A 23,336-nucleotide genomic window follows, 5' to 3' on the forward strand; every position below is an offset into this window, starting at 1 on the left:
CCAAGGCCCTGAGGCCAGTGGTGGGAACGAGGGGGGAGGCTCAAGGTCCCCAGGCTGCTTCTGAGTGTAGCCGCAGGCAGATGCTGCACAGGCCGCCCAAGGGGTCCTCAGCTCAGCGGCCTGCACCCTCCCCCAGGTCCTTCCCAGGGAGGGGCAGGGCCCCTGGTCCAAGGCCATGTCCAAACGCTGTCTGCCAGCTAGGTCCAAGGCCCTCAGCCATGGACACTCGGACCCTGTACAGCCACCTGGGGGAGGTAAGCAGGTAATAAAATAAGCCATTTTCCATCCACTAAGTGGGACCCCTCTGTGCCACAGGCTGTTGGTGAGGCCCGTCCTCCAGAAGAGCAGGAAAGGCCTGCAGCCTGTCTGCGTTTGGCACTGTTTCTGAGCACAGCATGTGTGGCTCTCGGCCCTAGGAAACTGGGCTCACAGCCCCCTGGGTGGGTCACCACGGTCCTACCGCCACAGCTGCCAAGGGGCAGGAGCTGGGGGGCTCTTCCTGTGGAGTGCTGGGGTGCAGGCCTGTGGGGTAGTGGGAGGACTGGCGAGGACCCTGGCCTCAGGTGGAGGGTAGGCTCGCCCCCCTCTGCAGGGACCCAGACCACAAACATCTCCGTCCTGAGGAGCCCGGCCTAGAGGTGGGGCCCCAGCTTCACCCACAGCCCCAACGGGGCTTGGCCCCTATGGTCTGGCCGCCTTGTCTGAGCTCTAACTGGCCACATTAGTGTTTCAGAGGACAAACACCTGGCTGCCTGGCCAAACACCTCCCAGCCAGCACGGGGGCTGGGGTGGGGGCAGGAGGTGGCAGCTGCGGAAGCCACCGTGCCCACTAAGTCTGGGGCAGGCACAACTCGCAGAAGCAGAGCGGCGCCGCGGGGACGGCCGGGGGGGAGCAGTGGGTGTGGGGGGCGGGGACCCCGGGCAGCACAGCTGCTCTGCCTCAGCCCTAAGGGGCTGTCGGGGCTTCAGAAGAGCAACGTCTTTTTGGCAGCTGCATTGCAACATGTATTTGAAAGCATTAAAAAATCCGCGACTATAAAACCGCCACTGCCCCCCGTGGCTGGAGGTCACTGGGATCCACGAGTGAGCGGTGCCGGGGCATCTCTTGCCTGGTTGGTGGCTGGGGCCCAGGGCTGGGCTGACTGGCCTGACTGGCCTCTGTTCTGCCCAGGACGCCCCCGACAGAAGGCTGGCCTTTGGCCTCTGGCCACCCAGCTCGGTGCCTGGGCACACAGGCAGCCGGGGGTCGGGGTGGCCGCCTGCCGGACCCTGGCTCCGAGGAAGCAGAGTCCTGGCTTTCAGGAAGGACAGGACGCAAAGGCAAGAACCCTTCTTGTTGGGGGGCTGGGTGGGGGGAGTCCTGAGGCCACAACACACCTTCCACGATTCTCAAGTTCAACACTGTCCGCCTGACCTCCCACCCCTGCCGAACGTTCTGGTTAAGAAGCAGAGCAGTTGTGGGGTCCCGGTGGGGGGCTGCCCCGTTAGTTTCCAGGTAGTGAGCATGTTCATACTTAAGACTGTTTTTCTCTGGGTTTTTAAGGGTCTGTCTCTGCAGTAAACTGAAATGTTAACAGAAAAGCAGCTGGGCCCTCCCGGCGCTCGGCCATCGCAGGGCTGCAGGGCGGGGAGCCGGCGTGGCCCCTTGGCAGGCGGGGCTAAAAGGTGGACTTGGAGTGTCCGAAGATGCAGATGGGGAAGTGCTTGACGTGGGAGGACCACTGGGCCGCCAGCTGGAAGAACTTGACGTCGTTCCACTCCACACCGTCGATGAGGACTGTGGGGGACAAGACCGCCTGACCCACCTGCCCCTCCTCCAGGCCGTGGCACAGAACGAGGCTGGAGGGCCTGACACCCCCGGGGACTCCCAGGCGACACTCGCTGGTTCTCAGTGGCCCCGTAGGAAGAGGTCTGGGACGGCCCAGCCCACCTTGCTGACCTTCCTGCCAGCTGCCCACCACCGCCCCCACGGCCAGCCCCTTCCCGACTTCAGGGGACCTGCTTGTCCACAGCCCCTCTGCCTCAGCAGGGGTCTGCAAACCCAATTTAAAACACTCTCCACTTAAACCAGAAAATCAACAGAGGCAGGCAGACTTGAGCTCATGAAAAAAGAAAAATCTCGAGAGCTCATATTCTGTTATTTGCAGAGTATCTTCTATAGAAAGGCTGAGATAAAGCACAAAGGGCTGAGAAAACCATTCCACGCACACGAATAGTCTCCTCCACGCGTGTTCAAAGCTCAAACTACGCAGTATGACTTCATAGCAAACCAAAGCATTTCCTGAGGTGAACTTAGAAAAGCCACCCAGCTCGGCTCTGGTTTACTTCCATATCCTCCCCCCACACACACTCCCGCTGGGGGACAGAGAGAGAGACAGAGGAGAGACAGAGAGACAGAGAGAGGGAGGCAGGGAGGCAGGGAGGCAGGGAGGCAAGGGAGAGGGAGGCAGGGAGGCAGGGAGGGAGGCAGGGAGGCAGGGAGGGAGGCAGGGAGGCAGGGAGGCAGGGAGGCAGGGAGGGAGAGGGAGGCAGGGAGGGAGGCAAGGGAGAGGGAGGCAGGGAGGCAGGGAGGCAGGGAGGCAGGGAGGCAGGGAGGGAGAGGGAGGCAGGGAGGCAGGGAGGCAGGGAGGGAGAGGGAGGCAGGGAGGCAGGGAGGGAGAGGGAGGCAGGGAGGGAGAGGGAGGCAGGGAGGGAGAGGGAGGCAGGGAGGCAGGGAGGGAGAGGGAGGCAGGGAGGGAGAGGGAGGCAGGGAGGCAGGGAGGCAGGGAGGGAGAGGGAGGCAGAGAGGCAGGGAGGGAGAGGGAGGCAGGGAGGCAGGGAGGCAGGGAGGGAGAGGGAGGCAGGGAGGGAGGCAAGGGAGAGGGAGGCAGGGAGACAGGGAGGGAGAGGGAGGCAGGGAGGCAGGGAGGCAGGGAGGCAGGGAGGCAGGAGGCAGGGAGGCAGGGAGGGAGAGGGAGGCAGGGAGGCAGGGAGGCAGGGAGGCAGGGAGGCAGGGAGGCAGGGAGGCAGGGAGGCAGGGAGGGAGAGGGAGGCAGGAGGCAGGGAGGCAGGCGGGGCGGCTCACCCCGCAGCATGTTCTGCTGGTGCTTGGCGGTGCAGATGAGGCGGCTGATGCCCTCGATGCACTGGCTTTTGGACTCTACATCCTTGTCCTTGGTTTTCTTGGGCAAAAACATCACTAGGAGGAAAAGGGGCTGTGCTGTCCTCCCGTTGTCCCTCAGGGATGGGGGGTAGCAGGGGCTGTGGGCTCACCTTGGCCCTTGGACCCTGCTCATCTGGACCCCCTTCCGCACGGACCCTGCCTGCCACCGCCCGCCCACCAGGAGGCCTTTGCCCGGGGCTCTGGACAGAAGCGGCCCCCAGGCCTGTGGTGCCCTCAGGGCCTGCCCGGCGGCCCCTTCGATTGTCCCGACAGCCAGCCCGCCTCCCCACCTCACCCTTCTTGTTCTTCTCCTTGGTGACCACGGTCATGGACATGGTGGGCGTGGCCGCAGCCTCGCCGCTGCTGGGCAGCCTGCTGACCTGGAGAGACCGGAAGGTGCACTTGAGTGTGTTTTTGGTGGTGGGCGGGTCCTTCCTCTCCGCATCTCTCTTCCTGTCTGCGGGCTGGGCTGCCGTCCAGTAATCCACCTGCAGCCCCATCAGCTCGGCGCCGACGCCCTGGCTGTGAAAGACGAGGGAGGCTCACCCCTCCGTCCTCAGCGGGTGACGGCAGCACCCCCACGGCTGGCACAGGCGAGGAGGCGCCCGCTGGTGCCTGTGCTGCCCGACATCGGGGGACCACCGGCAGCAGCTGAGGACGGAGGGGAGCTCGGGGCCCAGAGCCCGCTGGCGGGCCGTCCTGGTCTCCTGGGGCAGCCCCATCTGCACCCGTGGCTCCAGCATCGTCACGATGCTGGGGTCACCCAGGAGTGTCCAGACCTGCCGCCTGCCCACGCTGCCGCTCTGTCTGGTGGGCCCAGGCCCACCGACCCCTTGGAGGTGCAGTCTCAGGGCCCAAGTCCTCCCCGACCCTGCGGCGGTCCTGCCTGGGCGAGCTCTGCTCACGAGAGCCTCGAGGGCATCCGACGGGGGCTGCGGACCCCCCACCCACTGTCCCCGCGCCTTCTACTCACATCTGAGTTTCCAAAATCCCCTCTGTGTGCAGAGCACCCCGTATTTGTACTCTGTAGTTCCCGTCCCTAGGAAGGCAGGGGGTGGGGCGAGGTGGGGAGACACCAGGCCAGGACTGAGCAGTCCAGCGCCCCGACTCACTTGTCTGATGAGCCTTGGTCGACACCACCACGGCCCCTGCAGGGCCGCTGAGCCCACCTTCCGCCCTGACCCTCTGCTTCCTGGCACCCCAGGGTACAGCCAGGGACCACGAGGAACTGCCAGTGTTCTCAGCACAGTCCCTGCTGCGCTGAGGGGACGGACGGCGTGAGCTGGGGGGCAGCGTCCGCCCACATGGCTGCATTTACCTGGGGGAGGACAGGCCCCCGCTCACCGACGGGGAGGAGGGCGGGGTGGGTGAGGCCTCCTTGGCCGCGGGAGATGTGGACGGTGGGGTGGACGAGAGTGCGCTGGAGCCCGAGGGGGCCGCGTCATCTGAGTCACCTTGGGAAGGAGTCGGGGGCCAGTGCTGAGCTCCCGCGCTGCTCTGCCCCAAGCCCTCTGGACCCAGACGTGGCAGGGAGGCCAGGCAGCTGTGGGCTGGGTGGGGGCATGTGTGGGAAGCGGGAGACCCCTCCCCCCGCCACCCCCACCCCCCGCTTAGGCTGAGGGGGAGCTGTCAGGCCTCCAGGGTCAGGAGTGGCCCATCCATGGGGAACAGAAGCCCCTCAGCAAGGTGCGTGTTGGTGCTGGGGCTGCCCCGGCCCTCCTGCACCCCAGCCCCCAATGCAGGGATGATGGAGTTACCTGAAGTGGCCGAAGATGGCTCCACTATTCCAACCTTCACCACCTAGAAGGCAACGGAACGTGCTGGCAGTGGCCCAGGGGTGGCGCTGGGACTCCACACCGGGCAGGGACCTGTTTTCCTACCACCCATCCTCCATGTGCCCCCAGCCCCCAGGAACTCCTGGGGCCGAGCCAGGTCCCAGCCCCTCAGTCTGTGGGACAGAGCTAAGCTCAAGGGAGCCACCGCCTGCGTGGTCAGCCACGGTACGGGCCCTGCTGAGGGACCTCCCTGTGCAGGGGGCATGTTTGGGAGACGTCCTTGAATTAAAGCAAGCTCTGTGGCCACCCCTCACTCCCGGGACGAAGGCTGCCAGCCAGCCCCTGGCCTGGCCCTGAGCTGTGGCCAGCATTCAGGACACACGTGGCCTCCGGCAGGACTGGCGCCCTACCTCCACGAGCGAAACTCTCAGGGCCCACACCCTGGACTCAGCAAACTGCGTGCCTGTGAGACTGGCGGGCGCAGATGTCAGCGGGTCAGGTGCTGGAGTGAGGGAGCCCTGCCCAGCGGGGCCCTAAGGCAGCCCTGGGGCCTGCTCCAAACCCGCGTGGGCTGCTGGTGGGGGAGGGGGGGCCTGGCCCCACCCTGACCAGGGCGGGAGCTGTGTCACGTGAAAGAAATCACAACGACGACAACAACGGCTCCTGCCTCGGTCACGCGGTGGCATCTCAAGTGCAGCGGGCGGGACAGGCCCTCCTGTCACCGCAGCAGCTTCCTCAGGACAGGCTGCTCCGGACCAGCACCCTCCAAGTACAGCCAGCAGCCACCTGACGCCTGAGCAGAGCGAACCACGGCCTAGGAGCCCTGCTGTCTGCCAGGCTGCCGTACGGCTCTCACAGCAGAGGCCGGGCTGGAGACCACGGTGGGACCACAGGCTGTGGACGCGTGGCCTGGCCAGCGAGGAGTAGCCCTTACTCCTTGGCAGTGGGAAAAAGCAAAACCTCCCAACTTACAGGGGTGATCCCAGCCGAGCAAGCCTGCCCTGCGGCTCCCAGAGGACAGAGGCAGCCCTCTGCCCCCACCCCAGGCGGGGCCTGTCCTGAGGCCCGCCGACCCTCGGTACCCCCTGAAGAGCTGAGCCTGACGCTGGGCCCGGACACCCAGGACGGTGCTGAGAACTGGATCCTCACCCCCAGGTGGGCTGCCTGCTTCCACATGTCAGGCCCCAGCAGAGCCGGGGCAGCGATACGCCTGGGCTCACCCCCCAACCGCAGCAAGAAAAAACAGAGAGCTTTAGGGTGGGAGAAACGTATAAGGCAAGTCCTCAGCTCAAACTGGTGAGGAAGGTTCTGGAACAGATCAAGTTAATGCAAGAACAGAGCGATTATGGAAGACCTCTCGGCAGAGGAACGGTCTCGCGGCAGCAGGCGGAGCCAGCCAGGCGGCAGCGAAGCTCTGCGCAGGGCACTGCCTGCCCGAGCAGTACTCACCCCTACGAAGGGAATGAACTTCTGAGAGGACTCTTCGTCGGGGCTAAGACGAGGGAAACAGACAGTTAGTGCTCTCCCCGAGGGGCAGGCCCTTTCGGAGCGGCCCTGCCCCACCCACTGCCTCGCTCCCACCCTCCCGCAGGACGCCTGGCCTGGACCTCAGACCCGCAAACCCTTCTGACATACAGCAAGGGCAAACGCATCTCTGCACCGAGGTCCAGAGGCCCACGGGACAGCCCAGAGGGGAAGGGTGGAGAGTGCAGCCTCGCCCAGGAATCCGCCACTCTATCCTGGGGGCCTGGGGCTCGGGGCAGCCAGCCCAGCCTAGCCCAAAGGTCTTCCTGCTGGCCCCACTCACTGAGCCCCGAGAGGCCGGCTTTCTGTGCCCCCAGGATGCCCCAGGAACAGTCTGGGCCTCTGCCAGTGATCGGGGGTGACTGGCCCAAGCCAGGCTAGGGAGGTTTTCTCCCAGACGGTCTGGGTAAAGCTGGTGCCCACTGTGGGGGGGGCCTATCTCCAGGACTTTGGCCTCGGTGATGGGGTGCACACGCCACGTTCTAACAGAACGATGCCCCAAGAGGAGCCCGAGGGCGAGACTGAGGCTCTGTGGGCTGTGCTGCTGCTCTGTGCCCACGGGCTCTGCAGGACTTCTGGCAGAACCTCAGCCTCGCCGGAACCGCTGGTCACAGCCCATCAGTGGCAAAGGCATCCAGTGTCCAAGGGCCCTGGGTGCGGGTGTTGGCAGGAGCCGAGGGGGTGCAAACCCGTCTCTTCCTCTCCCTCCTCCCCAGCCAGGGCTGCTCCTGCCCCCGCCTGGTGTCCGCCTTAGCCTGGGCTGTGGTCCGAGGGGTTCTCCCGCAGGACTGAGGCTCCACCGGCGGCTGGGAGAGCGCCTCCTTCTTGGCTGCCTCCGTGTAGGTCCCCAGGGCAGGGCCGGTCCTGAGCCTTCTGTCCCTCCCCCAGCTTCAGGGAAGATAGGCGCCCCTCCCCGCTTCCTCGGCTGGCGGCGTCCACCCAGCCGTGGGCCTGCTCTCCGAGCTGACCTCCCAGTTCCATTTGTCTTATCTCCCTAAACCAGAGCCTGTCGTCAAAGATCAACTCTTCTGCGGGTGAGTCCACACGTGCGCGCCACGCAAGGCAGTGGCCCAGGGGTGTCACTCAGGGAGAAGCCTCTGCTCCAAGCAGGTGGTTGGGGGGGCCTCCCTGGGTACCAACTCCCGGGACCAGGAGCCCCACGTCGCCAGAGCCTTCAAGAGGCCCTCCCCTCCCTGCCCCTGTGGGGGGGCGGAGGCCTGCACCTGGCTGGCGCTCCCCGTGAAGTGTGGCCACCAGCTGGCCAAGTGACCCTGGCCCAGGGGCCAGCACAAAGTGCTGTCAGGCTGGTCCCGGCAGGAGCCGCCGCCCCCCCCCAAGGCGCCCCCGGGATCTGGGCACCCACGACCTCTGCCCCGGCACCACCCACCCCACCTTCGCAAAAGAGACAGCAAATGTCTTTGGGTGAAAGACCCTACAGGTTCAGTCCATCCAATTGAAAATGACCAGATTACCAGTCTCTCTCCCCCTTGCAAGGAGAGTACAGTTGGAAGAGAAAACTTCTCTTTTTTCATTTCAAGCAACGAATCAACCCAAATCCTGCGCCCAGACCTCCTTCTGCATGCAGGGCGGCAAGAAGCAGGAAGCCGGGTGGGGTCCCTGGCCCAGCGCACGGGAGGCTCGGACCCTCAGGGCTCCCACCCTCGGCGAGCCACGGCCCGTCCCCCCCCGCCCCTCCGCCCCACGATCAGCACGCAGAAAGGCAGGCAAACGGGGGCCTCAAGAGACGGGACTCAGGGACTGCTCGCCACAAACGCCAAAGCCAAGCCGCCCCTGGGCCATGCAGACCACATCCAGAACGCGGCACGCGCCCGGCGAGACGGGGGTGACACCAGCTTCCACCGAGACCCTCACCCTGGACCCTGGGTGCGGAGGGGCACACGTGTTCTTGGCAAGGCAGCGGACAGAACTCCTAGGGTCTGAGCCGCGGCTCTGCGGCAAGGCCCCTGGGCGTGGCTCCTGAGACCCGCACATGGGGGGTGGTGTGGCATGCCTCCCCTTGAGGTGGGGGGGGGCTTGGAGGCTGAGGGGGCACAGCCCACACGAGGCTGGTGTAGAGGCGCTGGGAAGCCCTCTAGCGGTTGCCCGGGGGGACAAACGGCGGGTCCGAGCCCAGGCCGGGAGCTGGCGCTGGGCAGATAGGCTCCTCCCTGCAGGTGCCCTCACGGGGCCTGGGCTGGAGAGGGACCAGAAGGGCCGTGCCGCTGCCCATCCTCTCCTGGGTCTCCTGACCCCTCCTGGTGGACAGCAGCCTGTTCTCTGTCACAGCAGGCAAAGGCCGACCTGCTGCGCTTCCAGCCCCGGGCTCCAAGCGTGGATGGCACGCTGCCTTCACAGGGCTCCAGCAGGGCATCCGGAGCCCCCGCCCGACCCCCCATGCCGGTGTCACCACTGTAACGCGGAGGCGGGGGCACGAGGCACGGAGGAGGCTCAGGGTCTCCTAAGCCCCGGCTCGAGGCTCACGAGCGCCAACCGCAGCACAGTCGAGAAGCTGTGGCCCAGGCAGCGCAGCATGCCGCGGACTCCCGGCGCCTCGGCTGGGGGGGGGGAGGGGAGGGAAGCCGGCGCAGGCCCACAGGACAGCCCGAGGGGTCAGCAGCGCACACCACGGCTGGTCTTTCTCTAGCCCCTGAGGCTTGTTTAGCAGGACAGTCCAACGAGCTTAGACCCCTCCTCCTGGTCTGGCCCAGGGCCCAGCAGAGAGGCCACTTGGGACCCAAGGACCCTCCCTGGGGGGCTTTCCCAGGAGAGCAAATAACCTGAGACCCATGGCAGAGAAGCGCCCTGAGGGACCCAGTGCAGGACGCCAGGCAGGCAGGGGCCCTGTGTGAAAGGGCAACTCTGGGAGCATCCGGAGCTCAGCTCCCAACAGACAGCCAAACCGAGGGTGGAGCCGCCTTGGGGGAGACGAGCACTTCGCTGTGCGCAGCGGTCCCATCCAGGTAAACGCGGCCTGGGTGCGGGGCGGCGGGGGCTCGGGGCTGGCCACGGACCACTGCCGCCACCCAGGGCGAGCTCCCCATCCCCTCTCCCCACCGCCCCCACGTGGAGGGTCCGCATGAACGCCATCCTCCCCCAGCTGCTGGTACCATGTGCTGGGAGCAAGGCCCACAGTCGGAGAGAGCTGCCAGCACCCGGCAGCTCTCGGGGTGAAACCAGCCCCCGCTGCTCATTTAAGAGACAGCGCCGCCAGGCTTCAGAGATGGAGCAGCTCAGGGAGAAGTTGTTCAGTCGGCCATTTCTTAAACCCAGACTCAGGACAGAAACAAAGAGCCTGCCCGGCGACTTGCAGGCAGCAGGCTTTTGTCGCTGCAGCTGGGTGGGGGCCCGAGTGCAGGCCTGGCTAGGGCAGCTGGCAGTGCACCGGGGCCCACCTGCTGACACTGCTAAACAGCCTTAAAGACCAGCCAGCGGGCAGAAGGGGGCGCGGCCCCAGGGACAGCGGTACCTGAGAGTAAAGTCAAAATGAAAGTTCTTTCTCCTTTTCAGAAAGCCACCAAAGAGAAAAACATGACGTTACTAGATGCTCAGGTGCGGCGAGGCACCCCCAGGCACGGCACCAGCACAGCGGTCCCCGTGCCCTGCTTAGAGGAAGAGCCGGGAACCTTGCGCTAGGCTGTGCACAGCGGTCCCCGTGCCCCGCGCAGAGGAAGAGCCGGGAACCTTGCGCTAGGCTGTGCGCTGGCCGCCTGCAGAGGCTTTGGCTCGATTCTGCCTCCGCCTTAAGGAGCTGAGCACCGTCCCCGACGGGAGCGGGGGAGCTGTACTTCATCAGCCCGGCGTGGTCTGCCTATTCCTGCCCTTCCCCACCCGGACGCCTCTGTCCGGGGGCTGGCTAAGGGGCCGCTCGATCCCCCAACCTGTGCGCCCAGGCCCACCCCGCCCTGGGCACGGCCCCTGACCACCGTCCTGCACTGGGCGGGGTGAGAAACGGGTCTCCCTGCCGGGAAGCCCCGCTATTGGAGGAGCGTGTGCCCAGGCTAGAGAAGGCAGGTCGCTGCTGGGGGCCAAGCACCAGGACCACTATTCTTGTAACTTTTACTACCGGAAGTCCCAACACACACAACGAGAAAGAAAAAGCGACCAGCTCATTCTAACTCCGATACGCATCGGGAAAGGGTGCAGTGGTCGAGGAGAACTGGGGGCTGCTCGGATGGCTCACAGGCTCCCCCGATCCCAGCTCGGCTTCCCTCCAGCAGAGCCCAATGAGCAACCCAAGGAGCTGGGACAGCGAGAACTGCGGGCTGCCCGCCGAGACCGCAGAGGGACGGTGGGTCGCTGCCGCCGCCCCACACCCACCCAGGCCCCAAGAGGTACCTCTTCTGCTTGTAGGTCAGCATGGCCTCCGCGATGGGCAGCTGGTGGGCGCAGTTGGCCCCTGAGATGTACTGCGTGATCCTCGACACAATGTCCGGCGTGTCCTGCACTGCACGAGGAGACCAGGAGGGGTTCGTGGGGTGCTGCACGCCAGCACCCCGAATCCAGGCGGCCATGCTGGGGGCGGCTGAGCAGCTCCTCTGGCAGCCACCCTCACGGGGTCCTGGGGAGGGCAGCAAGGCCTGTCCAAGTCCTGAAGAGCCCTCCCCGGGGGCCCGGTCGCCAAGGACCTCTGACACTCACGGTGGGCAAAGGGAAGCATCCTGGCCGAGGCTCCACTGGCCCGGCCCGCTGACCCCACCTCCCTCCCAGGCGCTCAGGCCCCAGAGGGGCCTGAGAAAAAGGCAGGCACACAGGTCGCGTCTCAGGGGACAGCGAATGACTCGGGTTCTCACGGAGGCTTGGTGGGGTGGGCGCCAGGGCTGGGGGGGCGTGGCGACGTGGGCACGCGCGCGAGGGGCGTGGCAGCGTAGGCTCGAGGGCGGGGGCGCAAGGGGCGTGGCCGGGGCCCGGGCCTCACCGGCGCTCTGGGCCTCCAGCTTGTTGAATAGGTCTCTCCAGGTCAGATCCTGGAAGAAGTTGTTGTACCTGTAGTCCACGGAGCCCAGGTATCTGGCCACCGGGTGGGAGCCTGCGAGCCGAGGGGAGAGCATCAGGATGCGCGGACCCCGCGCGCAGTTCCGCGCCTCCCCGATGACTTCGGCCCCCAACCCCCGGTCCCCAAGGAAGCGGCTTCTCGGCCTCCTTGGAACACAGATCACTCGGCCGGACCGAGGTGTGTCCTGCAGACCGGACGGCCTCTTGCGCTGCGGGGAGGGGTCTCCTCTACACCTCAGCCCTTTCCAGGAGACAGATCTGTTTGCAACATATTGCGTAAGCCGGAAAATGGGATTTTGGTTTTGATTTGCAGAGGATTCTGATAACTTTAAGAGGTTAATAACCAAGCCCTGCTTGGCACTTCGACAACAAATCCAAGACGACATCGAGTCGCCCAAGCTGCGGGGCCTGCGGGCGCTCGGAGGGCGGACGCCGCTGCCGGGCATCCGCGTGGCTCCTGCGGAGGACTCAAGCGCGCCCCTCACCCAGCGGGATGACGAGGAAGCGCATGTAGCCCAGCCAGTCGGGGGTCTTGTGGGACAGCTGCTCCACGAAGAGCCGCAGAATGGCGCTGAGGTAATGCTGCGCTCCCGCCACGGCGATCTTCACGGGGGTCGGCGGCTGGGAATTGCAGTTGCAGCTGCGGTCCCGCAGGCAGGACGAGAGGGAACAGACGCCTCAGGGAGCCGCCCCCGCCGCGAGGGCCGTCCTCGCTGGGCCCGAGGGGGGCCCCAGGGCGCCCCTGCTCCCCTCCACCCGGCCTCTCCCGCGGCTCACGCTGATGGAGTCACCGGAACCCAGGCCCCCCAGACCCGCCCAGGATTCCCCCAGCGCTGAGGAAGCTCCCGCCTGGGCCACTGCTCTCCTCCCTGCCCTGGCAAGACTGCGGATCGGCAGGACGGAGCCACACAAAACGCTGGGGTGCAGAGATCCCCATGGACTCCCGGGCGGCAGCCACGGAGGGTGTGGGACTCACTATCTCTGTATCCGAGAGACGATGGTGCTGAAGGCCGCCTGGACGTCGGCAGCAGAGCACGTGCACACCACGGGGAGCGTGTGCCGCTGCAGGACGTCTGAGAGGAACTGGGAGGCGGCGGAGGGTGAGCCTCCGAGCCACCCACCACCAGCCTCGCCTGTGAGCGCGCCTCGGTCAGGGTCCTCAAACAGGCAAGGCTGGCCAGACACCCCCGCCACTCCATCCTGCGGGTGGACGCCCAGCCCCTGGACGCTCCACCCTGCAGAGGCTGCACTGCCCTTCCCCCCTCCCCTCTGCGGGGAGGCTGCGCCGCCGCCTCCCCGCTCCCCTCTGCAGGGAGGATGGGCCGCCCCCTCCCCCCTCCCCTCTGCGGGGAGGATGCGCCGCCCCTCCCCACCTGCCCCTGCCAGTCCGAGGTGTTGACAAGAATGATGTTTTCGGGGAGCTGGTCATCTGAGATGAGGATGTGGTTTAACTGGTCATACACAGTCTTCCTGGGGATCTGAAGACACAGTGCCCGCCGAGCCCAGCGTGAGGGGAGCTGCGCCTGCCCCTCACCTGCTCAGCCCCACCCCCTCTCCAGCAGCCACCTGGGAGGGCTCAGACACACGGCCTCGCTGTGGACAGCGGCCACGGGGCTGAAGGCGCTGCAGCGGGGCGGCAGCAGCAGCGGCAGTGGGCTGTCCCGACAAGCCCTCCAGGTAGAGAACAAGCGCCCTCGCCTTGGAGCCGCCCGCCCTGGGCCAGCGGGGGTGGCCGGGGTCCCCGCCCTGGGCTGGGCACCCACCTGCAGCTGGCTCCGAGTGTCCGGGCAGCGCTCGTTGTCCAGGCTGTTGGCCCGCTCGTTCTGCGGACGCGCCGGCTGCCGCTCCTTCAGCGACGTGCTCCGGCCCCGGCGGCCGGCCTGCTTCCCCTCGGCCCTGCGGGGGAAGGGACGGGCTGGGGCAGCCTGCAGGAACTCACTGCCCCAGGCAGGGGCCACCCAGCAGCAGAGGCAGTTGAGGATGGTCGTGGTGTGGTGTGCACTGTCAGGCAGCAGGGCCGAAGGCCACACAGAGCCCACGAACCCCAGAGGGCCCGAGGGGCACCTGTGGGGACTGAGACCTCCCACGCCCAGGACACAAGCCTGGTGCAGCCCAGTGCCCGGCGGCCTGGAGCTCCTCCCGGCCCTGACACAGGCCTCTGTGCGCCCCAGCCAGGCCAGTGCCAGCGCCCAGACCCACTGCTTCTGGAAACTTCCTGTCACAGAAACGTAAGACAGGGCACCCTGGTGCTCGAGGTGCCTGCCCCGCTGGGTCTCACGCCAGGGCAGGGGCTGCCATCGGGTGAAGAGCTAGGCTGGGGGTTTCAATACCAAATGCCGTATCAGTGCTGGGTTTTGTTTCTCGTTTCTGCGAGTAGACGTGCGTGGGGTGGCGGGCAGGCGGTGGGCAGTGAGGGCTGATCTGTGGGGCACCACCCTTGAAAATCGGGGCATAAGGCCTGATGCAGCGTGCTGAGCGACAGCTGCACGGGACTGCAGCCCCGGGAGAGGGCGGGGCGGAGGCCCATGCCGGCTCTGTGGCCCTCCAGGGGGCAGCGAGCTGTGGGGTGGGATCTGAGGCCCTGAGGCAGTGGTGGGCATGTGGCCAACTGTGGCCGGGGGTGGGGGGGGGAGGTGGGAGGTGACCACGCAGGGCAGCTCAGAGGGCGAGGGTGGGTGCCCAAGGAAGGAGCAGCAGAGCCGGAGCAAGGACCTGATCGAGGTGGGGGAGGGGAAGAGGGCACGTGAGGGACCCAGAAGGTTCGTCCACCACCAGGAAGCCACCTGAGGTCACTGCACCTCAGACCCCGGCTTTTGATGCGGCGCTCACCCAATTACATGACCCACTCTGGGAGGCAGGGTCCTCGGGACCCCGGCCCAGTTGCCACCCCCTCCCCCGCCCCACAGACGTCCTGCGCTGGACCCCTCACAGTCCGTGAGGGCTGCTGTGCCCGTCCACACAGGCGCTGGGTCCAGCTCTCCCGACGCAGCGCACGTGGGCTCAGCGGGGCACACCCTACGTGCTCCGGCACCCAGCACCACGGGAGCAGCGGCACCTAGCACAAGCCCTGCTCCACTCGTACAGTCCCTGGTCCAGGAGAACGTGAGTCAAGGACAGCGGGACCTCCCCTGCCCTCGGAGCAAGCAGCCACACCTCGGCCCGGTCAGACCTGCAGGCGGCTAGTTCGGTGCGGATGGGGGGTGGGGGTCCAATGTGGACCTCCCGGGACGGGCCTGGAGACCTGAGTGCTTCCCAGGTGACGCTCATCCAGTCAGACAGTCCCTCCCACACGGGCCCACACAGGCATTGCCGGCCTGATGGCCTCCCCGGGCGGCCAGTCACCTGGTGGAGGGAATGACCAGAGACTCTGTCTTGGTGATCCGCCCGCTGGGTGGCAGCTTCTCGGTGAACGTGTCCAGGGCAGAGGGCTCCACCTCCGGGCTGTCCTCGGGCGGGGCTGGCTGCTCCCCCGGGGCGGGTGCGCTCTGACGGACAGAGAATGGCGCTGGTCAGGAACGCACGCCCCCCGGGGCCTCCTCTCGGCCATGCGCTCCTGCGCCAGAGGGGCCCTGGGTTGGGTGAGGCTGCCTAGGCCTCTCTTGGTCTGGTGGCTCCCTGCGTGTGGACACGGCCACGTGCTGCCCTGGGAAGTGAGCTGACTTCACCCTCCAACCACAGGGCTCAGTCCTGGCTGCCACCGAGAGACCCGCACCAACCCTCCCCAAACCTCCTCTGGACCTTCCCTAAGAACCCTCACAAGGGCAGCAGGAACCAGCCGTGGTGTTCACGGGCCGTGCCTGACAGGGAAGCGTGGGGACGCCTGCTGCCCCCCAGAGCTGGGGTGAATCCAGGGCGGGCCTTGACCATCCCCCTGCGGTGCGGTGAATCCGGGGGGCCCTGAACGTCCCCCAGGGGTGGGGGTGAATCCGGGGGGCCCTGACCGTCCCCCTGGGGTGGGGTGAATCCGGGGGGCCCTGACCGTCCCCCAGGGGTGGGGGTGAATCCGGGGGGCCCTGAACGTCCCCCAGGGGTGGGGGTGAATCCGGGGGGCCCTGACCATCCCCCTGGGGTGGGGTGAATCCGGGGGGCCCTGAACGTCCCCCAGGGGTGGGGGTGAATCCGGGGGGCCCTGACCGTCCCCCTGGGGTGGGGTGAATCCGGGGGGCCCTGAATGTCCCCCAGGGGTGGGGGTGAATCCGGGGGGCCCTGACCGTCCCCCTGGGGTGGGGTGAATCCGGGGGGCCCTGAACGTCCCCCAGGGGTGGGGGTGAATCCGGGGGGCCCTGACCATCCCCCTGGGGTGGGGTGAATCCGGGGGGCCCTGAACGTCCCCCTGGGGTGGAGTGAATCCGGGGGGCCCTGAACGTCCCCCAGGGGTGGGGGTGAATCCGGGGGGCCCTGAACGTCCCCCAGGGGTGGGGGTGAATCCGGGGGGCCCTGAACGTCCCCCAGGGGTGGGGTGAATCCGGGGATCCCTGACCGTTCCCCTGGCATGGGGTGAAACCTGGCCCCCTCCCTGGGGTGGGGGTGAGTTCAGGGGCGCCTTCGTGGTTCTGTGCACAGGTTCTGGGTGGCGGAAGCAGGAGGACCTGCCGGTCAGGGATCAGACCCCTAGAGGCAGCACGTAAGTGGGCTCTCTGTTGGCACCCGTGAACGTGGCCCCGCCTGCTCACATGGGCCACGGAATCGGAGATGCTGTCACTTGGCTGCTTCCCTCCGAGGGCCCGCGTCTTCTCAGGCACGTCAGCCTGTGTGGACGAGACGGGAGGGAATCAGGCTGTGTCCGACCATGGCACCGAGGCTGGCTCACCTCTGGGCAGGGGGTTCTGGGCTTGGAGGCAGCCTGGGGAGACTGGCCAGGATTTCCTGGACTGTGGGTTCAGGGCCACCCCACGACTGTCACCTGGAGCCTGGCAGGGGGACCCGGGCCGAGCATGCTTGGCCTTGGGTCGGCCCAGCACCAATGCGCAAGCTGCCTCGAGGGGCTCAGACAGGAAGGGTCAGGGTGCCCCACCCCACCCGAGGGTGCGCCCCACCCCCACCCGAGGGTGCGCCCCCCCACCCGAGGGCCCCCGTGGGAGCACGGGGCTGCCTGGCTCCGGGCTGCTCACCGGACTCGGAGGCTCCTTCTGGCTCCGGGCACTGTGGATACTCCCGATCTCTGTCTGCGAGCTGGAGTGGGACAAGCCTTCGAAGTACGGCCTGGGTGGCGCGGACGGAGAGCGCGTTATTCTCCAGTACCTCCCCGAGCTGAAGGCGCAGCCGCTGCGCCTGGCGGGGTCAGACGCGCAGCAGGGCCCCCACCCTTGAGGACCGTGGCACAGGCGAGGACCCGAGGGCCTGAGAGCAGCTGAGCAGACCTGTGCCCCAAAACCCCATCCGCTCTCGGCCTCGGCCCTGGCGGGGTGGCCAGCGGCACACGTTGACAGCTGCACCCGACACCCGGGCTGGAGGCCTGTCGGGTGGGGAACCCACAGCCAGCTTGCAGGAGCCGAAGGTCAAGCTAAAACGAGGGACGGGACTCACGCAGTGTCTGGTGACGAAGCCACGTGGGGCGGGACCACGGTGCGTGGCAGGAGGGTCCGGCCTGAGACGCCACGCCTCAGCCCCAGGACTGGGACGCGGGCTGGCCAGGGCTCGCCCTACAGGCACAGCTAACATTATGGAGGGAGCTACAGGCGGGGACGGCCCGGGTCAGCCGGGCACCGAGGTAGTCACGGCGGCTGATAAAAGCAGAGATCTCCAACTGAAGGCAGAGAGGGGTCGGGGGGCAAATACCGAGGGACACGACCACCGTGCTGGCCTTAAAGGTGGAGGGGGCAGCAGGTAGAAGGGAGGCAGGAGCCCCGTCCTGCAGCCGCCTGGCTGAGCCCCCAGGAGGCCAGTGGCCGACACCCTGACTTGAGCCCACAGTCTCCAACCTCCCAGAGGAGGGTAACTGGGCAGTTGAGTCAAAGGTCGCCGGTCAGCAGCTGGGGACGCTGCACTGGGAGGTGGGTGTGCGAGGCTGCAGCGGGAGCCGGAGGGCAGGTGACAGCATGGCCACCCCTTTCTCGTGTGTGCTTCCTTGTGTCTGACTTATGCTTGTTTTAAGTTTAAAAACCAACCGGTCCGCATACCTCTCCGCCTGACTTGGACGCCCTCCACCCCCACCGGCTCCTGAGGCGGACTCAGACCCGTGCGCTCTCTCCACCAGACCGGGCATCAGCGCCCGCATCACCTGTCCCCCAGACTGCCTTCCAGCACCAGCCATGCCGCACCCGTGCCCCTGGGGGGTGGCCCCAGCACGCCCCTCGTCTCCGCGTCGGACGGAGCCCTGTGGGCCCGTGCTCACCGGTCCCCTCCTGTGATGCCCAGCCAGCACCCCCTCCCCAGCCCACATCCCCCCACCCCCCGCCCAGGGCCCGCCTTCCACACAACTTCCCGGCCCGCCCCACTCCTGCCCCAACACCACGGCCTCCTGCAGGGATGACCCGAGCTGCTCCCAGCAGATCCCAGAGAGACCTTTTCCAGATACAAACTGGACCCTGTCACTTCGCCACTTCTCACCTCTGGAAGCACCGCAGACCTGGGGCACCGTTGGGGTCTGCGGCTCCTGCTCTCCCCTCCCCCGAGCCTGCACCCCCGAGGGCCTGCTTTCTCACAAACCACCTTTCCCTCCGGCCCGGACGACCCCCCAGGTGGACTTCCTCCTGGGCTGGCCTCTGCCAACCTCCAGCTTTGAAGGCAGACGGCCGTGTCCACTGTGTCCCAGCGTGGTGGCATACGCCGGCCAGCGGCTGTGCCCACCTGAGCTTTGGCTTGGGGGTGCTGAGGACGCTGTCGTCGTCCTCCATGTCGGGGCCGCTGTCACTGGGGTTCTCCATGTCCAGCGTGTCGTACAGAAGGTCCAGGTCCTCCTCCACCTCGGGGACATGCTCTGCAGGGTCCTGCTCCGAGTCCAGGACCTACGTGGGATCCGAGGTGTGAGGCTAGCCCGGTGGGAAGGGGCTCCTGAGGGACAGGTGGGAGGAGGGCGCACGGCCACCCAGCACCCCTCCTCCAGCCTGTGCCACCAGCCAGTCCCTTGGGGACCTCCGGTCAGCCGGGCGCTGCACAGGGGGCTCTTCTCCCCAGCCTCAGAAGCTTTAACACCCGAACGCACCCTTTAGAGCACCAAGCGGTGCTATGACAGTGTGTGCCGTGGTGTGGTACCGCCACGATCAGGACGTAAACGGTTTCCCTCCCCAGGCACCCCCTGCCCCCGACGGTCCCCCCACCCAGCCCCGTGCACCGGGCCTTTCCCAGGATGGTACACGAATGGAACTGCTCCACGTGCAGCCTCCCCTCACTCAGCGTGACGTGTGTGTGTGTGTGTGTGTGTGTGTGTGTGTGTGTGTGTGTGTAAGTGTGCTTGCCCACAGCCTGCTCCTTCTTGATAGTGGGCCACCCAAGGGAGGGGTCACAGTATGTCTGACCAACGGCCGGTGGAGGACAGGGCGACGCGCCCAGCGTCTGCACTACAGGTGAAGCTCCTGTGACTGTTTATCAGTGGACGTGCTAAACGTGTGGACGTGTTTCCATCTCTCGTAGGGAAGTACTCAGCAGTGGGTGCTGGGTGCCTGGCAAGCCTTCCAAGGCACCGCTGGCCTGTTCTCCACAGTGGCTGCACCGCTTCCGTTCCCTCCAGCACGTGTGAGGGTTCCCACTGTTACACACCCTTGTCGACACTTATCTTCCGTGTTCCTGGTGACGGCCGCCCTAGTGGGTATTAAGAGGAGTCTGTGGTTCTGATCTGTGTTCGCCAAAGACTAGAGATGCCAAGCATCTCTTCACGGGCTGATTGGCTGTATTTCTTCTTTGGAGAACTATCTAGTCAGATCCTTTGCCCAATTTTTAAAGTGGACAATTAATTTTTTAACTGCATTGTTCTGTTTTTGAGTTGTAAGTGTTCTTTATGTATTCTGGATACAAGTCTCTTATCAGATATATGATTTTTTAAAATTTATTTGATTTATCTATTTTTGGCTGCGTTGGGTCTTCGTTGCTGCGTGCAGGCTTTCTCTAGTTGCGGCGAGTGGGGGCTGCTCTTCGTTGTAGTGCGCGGGCTTCTCATTGCGGTGGCTTCTCTTGTTGCGGAGCACGGGCTCTAGGCACGCGGGCTTCAGTAGTTGTGGCACGTGGGCTCAGTAGTTGTGGCTCGAGGGCTCTAGAGCGCAGGCTCAGTAGTTGTGGCGCACGGGCTTAGTTGCTCCGCAGCATGTGGGATCTTCCCAGACCAGGGCTCGAACCCGTGTCCCCTGCGTTGACAGGGGGATTCTGAACCACTGCACCACCAGGGAAGCCCCAGATATATGATGTGCAAAAAATTTTTCCCATTCTGTGGGCTGTTGTTTCATTTCCTTGATGGTATTGTTGTAAGCACAGCAAGTTTAGATTTTGATGTAGTCCAACTTACCTATTTTTTCTTCGTTTGCTCATGCTTTTGGTGTCATTATCTAAAAGACCATTGCCTGACCCAAGATCACAAATACGCTGTTTTTTTCTAAGAGGTCTATAGTTTCAGCTTGTACATCTAGATCTCTGACCCGTTTTGAGTTAATTTTTGTAGGCTGTGGCGTGAGGTAGGGGTCCAGCTTCACTCTTCTGTGTGCAGATATCCAGTCGTGCCAGCACTATTTGCTGAAAAGGCTATTCTTCTCCCCACTGAATGGTCTTCGCAGCTTGTCGAAAATCAACCGATCATAAATAGAAGAACTTATTTCTGGACTCTTAACCTTACTTCGTTGACCCGCCACAGTCTCATGACAGGAGCTTTAGGTAAGTTTTGAAAATGGACAGGTGAGTCCTCCAACTTGTGCTTTTTTTTTTTTTTTTTTTTGTGGTACGCGGGCCTCTCACTGTTGTGGCCTCTCCCGTTGCGGAGCACAGGCTCCGGTCGCGCAGGCTCAGCGGCCATGGCTCACGGGCCCAGCCGCTCCGCGGCATGTGGGATCTTCCCGGACCGGGGCACGAACCCGTGTCCCCTGCACCGGCAGGCGGACTCTCAATCACTGCGCCACCAGGGAAGCCCCAACTTGTGCTTTTTCAGGATTGTTTTGTTGCTTCTGCGTCCCTTGCATGTCCACATAAGTTTCAGGACTAGCTGGTTGGTTTCTGCAAAAAGGCAGCTGGTGATTTGATAGGAATCATGTTGACGCTGTGGGTCAGTGTGGGAAGGACCGTGGCTGAGCCGGGCCCATTTCGAGCAGCTGACCCGCTAAGAGCTGCTGCAAGAGGATGCCCCACCACCGCGCGTGGACGCACAGCCGTGGCTTCCGGGAAGCACACAGCTCACTTTACGGGCCATCGTGACACATGTGATAACGATGTCTTGGGGCTTCGATACTTAAATGCCACCTCTCCTGGGTGGGTCCAGAACCTGGGGACTAATTTTCCTCTGATCACATTAAAAAAAAGTTTTGTTTTTTTTTTCTGGTTATCACAGTTACACAAAGTCATCATTTGGAGACTAGAAAAAAGCTAAAAGAAAAAATTTGAAAACACATAGTATGTTGATCGTGGGGAGGCAGTGTGTGGGGTGACAGGGCACATGGGAACTCTGTGCTCAGTTTTGCTGTGAACCTAAAACTGCCCTAAAAAATAAAGTTGATTGATAAAAAAACACAAAACACAGAAACCCGTGGTCACACCCCCCACAGAAAATGTCCCGCCCTCCTCCAGATCTGTTCAGAGCAGGCTGTCAAGAAACACAGCAGGCGTCACCTGGGGCCCTGCCTGCCCCTCGAGCGTCCCCGGGGCAGGCGCCACCATCGCCCTCGCTCCTGGAGACGGCAGTGACGTCCAGAGGGCCACGGCGGCAGCGAACAGCAGAGCGGGACCCGCCGGAACCGGCCTCCAGAGCCCTACCCCGACCGGACGCGGGGCTGCCACGGGGGGAGGGGCTGCGCACTCACCTCGTCGGAAACTTTAAATCTCCGCAGCAGGGCCACGACCTTCTGCTTGAAGTTCTGTTGCTGCGAGACAAGCAGGCCGGCGTCAGAGCCCTTGGAGCCGCTTCCCGGAGGACACAGTGGGGCCGGCACCGGGCTGCACCGCGAGGGCGGCCTCAGCCGGCGGGGGCACAGCTCAGACACGCGGCGACACCTATGAACTTGAGCACGGCTGCCGGCACGTTAGCAACAGCAAGCGTTTCCACAAGCCTCTGAAACCACAGCTGTGGCCGGACTAAGACATGGACCCAGAGAAGGGCTGTCAGCCTCAGAGCCGGCGAAGGGGAGCCGCAGGGAGGGCGTATCTATGGTTGTGCCAGCGACGCCCCCGCCCTCCCTCCTCGGGACCTAGGGCGTGGTCAGGGCGCATCGGAGCCTGAGCCCGTCTGCTCCTGGTGCTGCCCTGGCCACTGGCCTCCGACCGAGGCCACCCAAAAGGAGGCCCACGCCCCCTCCACAGAAGTTGGGCCTCGGGTCCTGGACCTGAGGCTCAAACAGGTACTGTCACAGCAGCGTGAGGGCCTCCACACCACGGTCCAGAACACGCGCGTCACCCGGTATACGGGGACCAGCCCACGGTCTCCCAGCATGGCTGGGGGGGCAGTGGTCTCTGGGGCTGGGCTGGGCCATCAGCACCGGGGCTTCCCGGGTCTCCCTTCGAGCTGGCCTGGCCTGGGGCCGCAGGGCAGAGTGGCTCGGCACTGTAAGCTCGCCCAGGAGCTCTGGCACCGGGGCTGGACGATTCATGATGGGCCACGGCCCCTGCCTGGATTTCCCTCCTAAAGGAGGAGCCTGGCAGCCCTTCCAAGCCCCTGGGCACAGAGCAGAGCCGGGGGCGGGGGCTGGCCTCACACTGGGCGTGTCTGGGCCAAGCGGCAGAGGACCGGCCCTCAGCTCTGCTCCGAGAGTGGCCTTGCCCCCTGTCCTCTGGGCTGTAGGCCACAGCCCCCCTCCCAGGGCAAGGCCGTGGCACGGGGTCTCCCCGCCTTCATGCTGTATTTGGGGAAGAGACTGGGCCTCTGAAGAAGCCACAGGGCTGGGCTCAGGGGACAGCGCGTGTGCCCATGTGATCCCAGGGCAGGCCGCCTCACGTCCTGACCCGCCCCTCCCGAGGGCTCCACCCGGCCCCCACCCCGGGTCCCCACCCCGTACCCTTCCCCAGTGTTAGTAAAACCAGTTTCCACCGACCCTGGTCATGGACGTCGTTCTTACTATCGATCGCCGTTGCTTCTTGGGCTTCCCCACGTCGAAGTCATCCTCGTCCAAATCCTGCAGAGACACGTGGCACCTGGGGCCAGGCCACCCTCAGTACACGTGGGACCCTGCCCCTGCCTGCTGTGCCCCTGGCCCAGGGCCGACCCACGTGGATGTGCGGCCTCCCTGGGCGGCCTGGGGAGGGGCCTGGTCTCCTGGGCGTCCCAGTGCGTCTGCTGACACCCTCCAGCCCCGGGGACGGGGACCAGGCTCCCAGCCCCCTATGCCCCCTGCTACCCTGGCAACAGTGGCTCTGGGGGGGCCCGGGCCCGTCCACGGCGGGCTGCACAGCTGCTGGGGGTCTGGTAGGGGCCGGGCACGGGGCGCTGGGAGCCTCGAGGCCGGCACCCCCCGGGCCCCGCATTACCTGCCCCTGCACGGCGTCGTCGCTGGCTTCCTGCTCGGAGGAGAAGCTCTCGTACTCCTCCTCGGAGTAGTTATCTGCGGGGTGAGCAGATGGAAGGGGGGGCGCCTCGACGTTCCAGCCCGTGTCCCAGCAATAAGGTGGCGCCCCAGTGACTGCCCCCCGCCCCCGGCGTGCAGGGGAGCCACGAGGACACAGCCCCACACGCGGCAGATGGACTGTCGAGGGGGCAGGGGCTGCACGTTGTAGCCCCCCACCGTGGCCCCCAGCCCTTCTGCCCGTCACAGGGCTCAAACTGGGTCTCCTGCTCGACT

The 23,336-nt window shown here is 65.4% G+C and overlaps 1 protein-coding gene across 11 annotated transcripts in view; it reads right to left on the reverse strand.

The window, feature by feature from the left end:
* Positions 1–1,309: 1,309 nt before the first annotated feature.
* The window catches only part of PACS2 (phosphofurin acidic cluster sorting protein 2), a 61,175-nt gene continuing 39,148 nt past the window's right edge, over positions 1,310–23,336 (reverse strand). Inside the window, exons 6-25 of one of the 11 annotated variants that reach the window (XM_079914668.1) lie at positions 23,026–23,099; positions 22,593–22,673; positions 21,369–21,428; positions 18,223–18,380; positions 16,545–16,635; positions 16,107–16,181; positions 14,776–14,918; positions 13,197–13,329; positions 12,807–12,911; positions 12,410–12,516; positions 11,919–12,073; positions 11,357–11,467; positions 10,777–10,885; positions 9,908–9,940; positions 6,367–6,409; positions 4,900–4,942; positions 4,461–4,596; positions 3,438–3,664; positions 3,065–3,178; positions 1,534–1,777 (exon numbers count right to left, since the gene is read on the reverse strand). In XM_079914668.1, coding sequence (XP_079770794.1) covers positions 1,659–1,777; positions 3,065–3,178; positions 3,438–3,664; positions 4,461–4,596; positions 4,900–4,942; positions 6,367–6,409; positions 9,908–9,940; positions 10,777–10,885; positions 11,357–11,467; positions 11,919–12,073; positions 12,410–12,516; positions 12,807–12,911; positions 13,197–13,329; positions 14,776–14,918; positions 16,107–16,181; positions 16,545–16,635; positions 18,223–18,380; positions 21,369–21,428; positions 22,593–22,673; positions 23,026–23,099 — 2,117 coding nt within the window. In that variant the 3' untranslated portion in view covers positions 1,534–1,658. Of the gene's footprint in view, positions 1,778–3,064; positions 3,179–3,437; positions 3,665–4,460; positions 4,693–4,899; positions 4,943–6,366; positions 6,410–7,868; positions 8,322–9,907; positions 9,941–10,776; positions 11,000–11,356; positions 11,468–11,918; positions 12,074–12,409; positions 12,517–12,806; positions 12,912–13,196; positions 13,330–14,775; positions 14,919–16,106; positions 16,182–16,544; positions 16,636–18,222; positions 18,381–21,368; positions 21,429–22,592; positions 22,674–23,025; positions 23,100–23,336 lie in introns of those variants that run through there. The other 10 variants (XM_079914669.1, XM_079914675.1, XM_079914670.1 and 7 more) reach the window with 10 other exon arrangements.

This window comes from Stenella coeruleoalba (assembly GCF_951394435.1).
Source record: "Stenella coeruleoalba genome assembly, chromosome: 2".
NCBI lineage: Eukaryota > Metazoa > Chordata > Mammalia > Artiodactyla > Delphinidae > Stenella > Stenella coeruleoalba.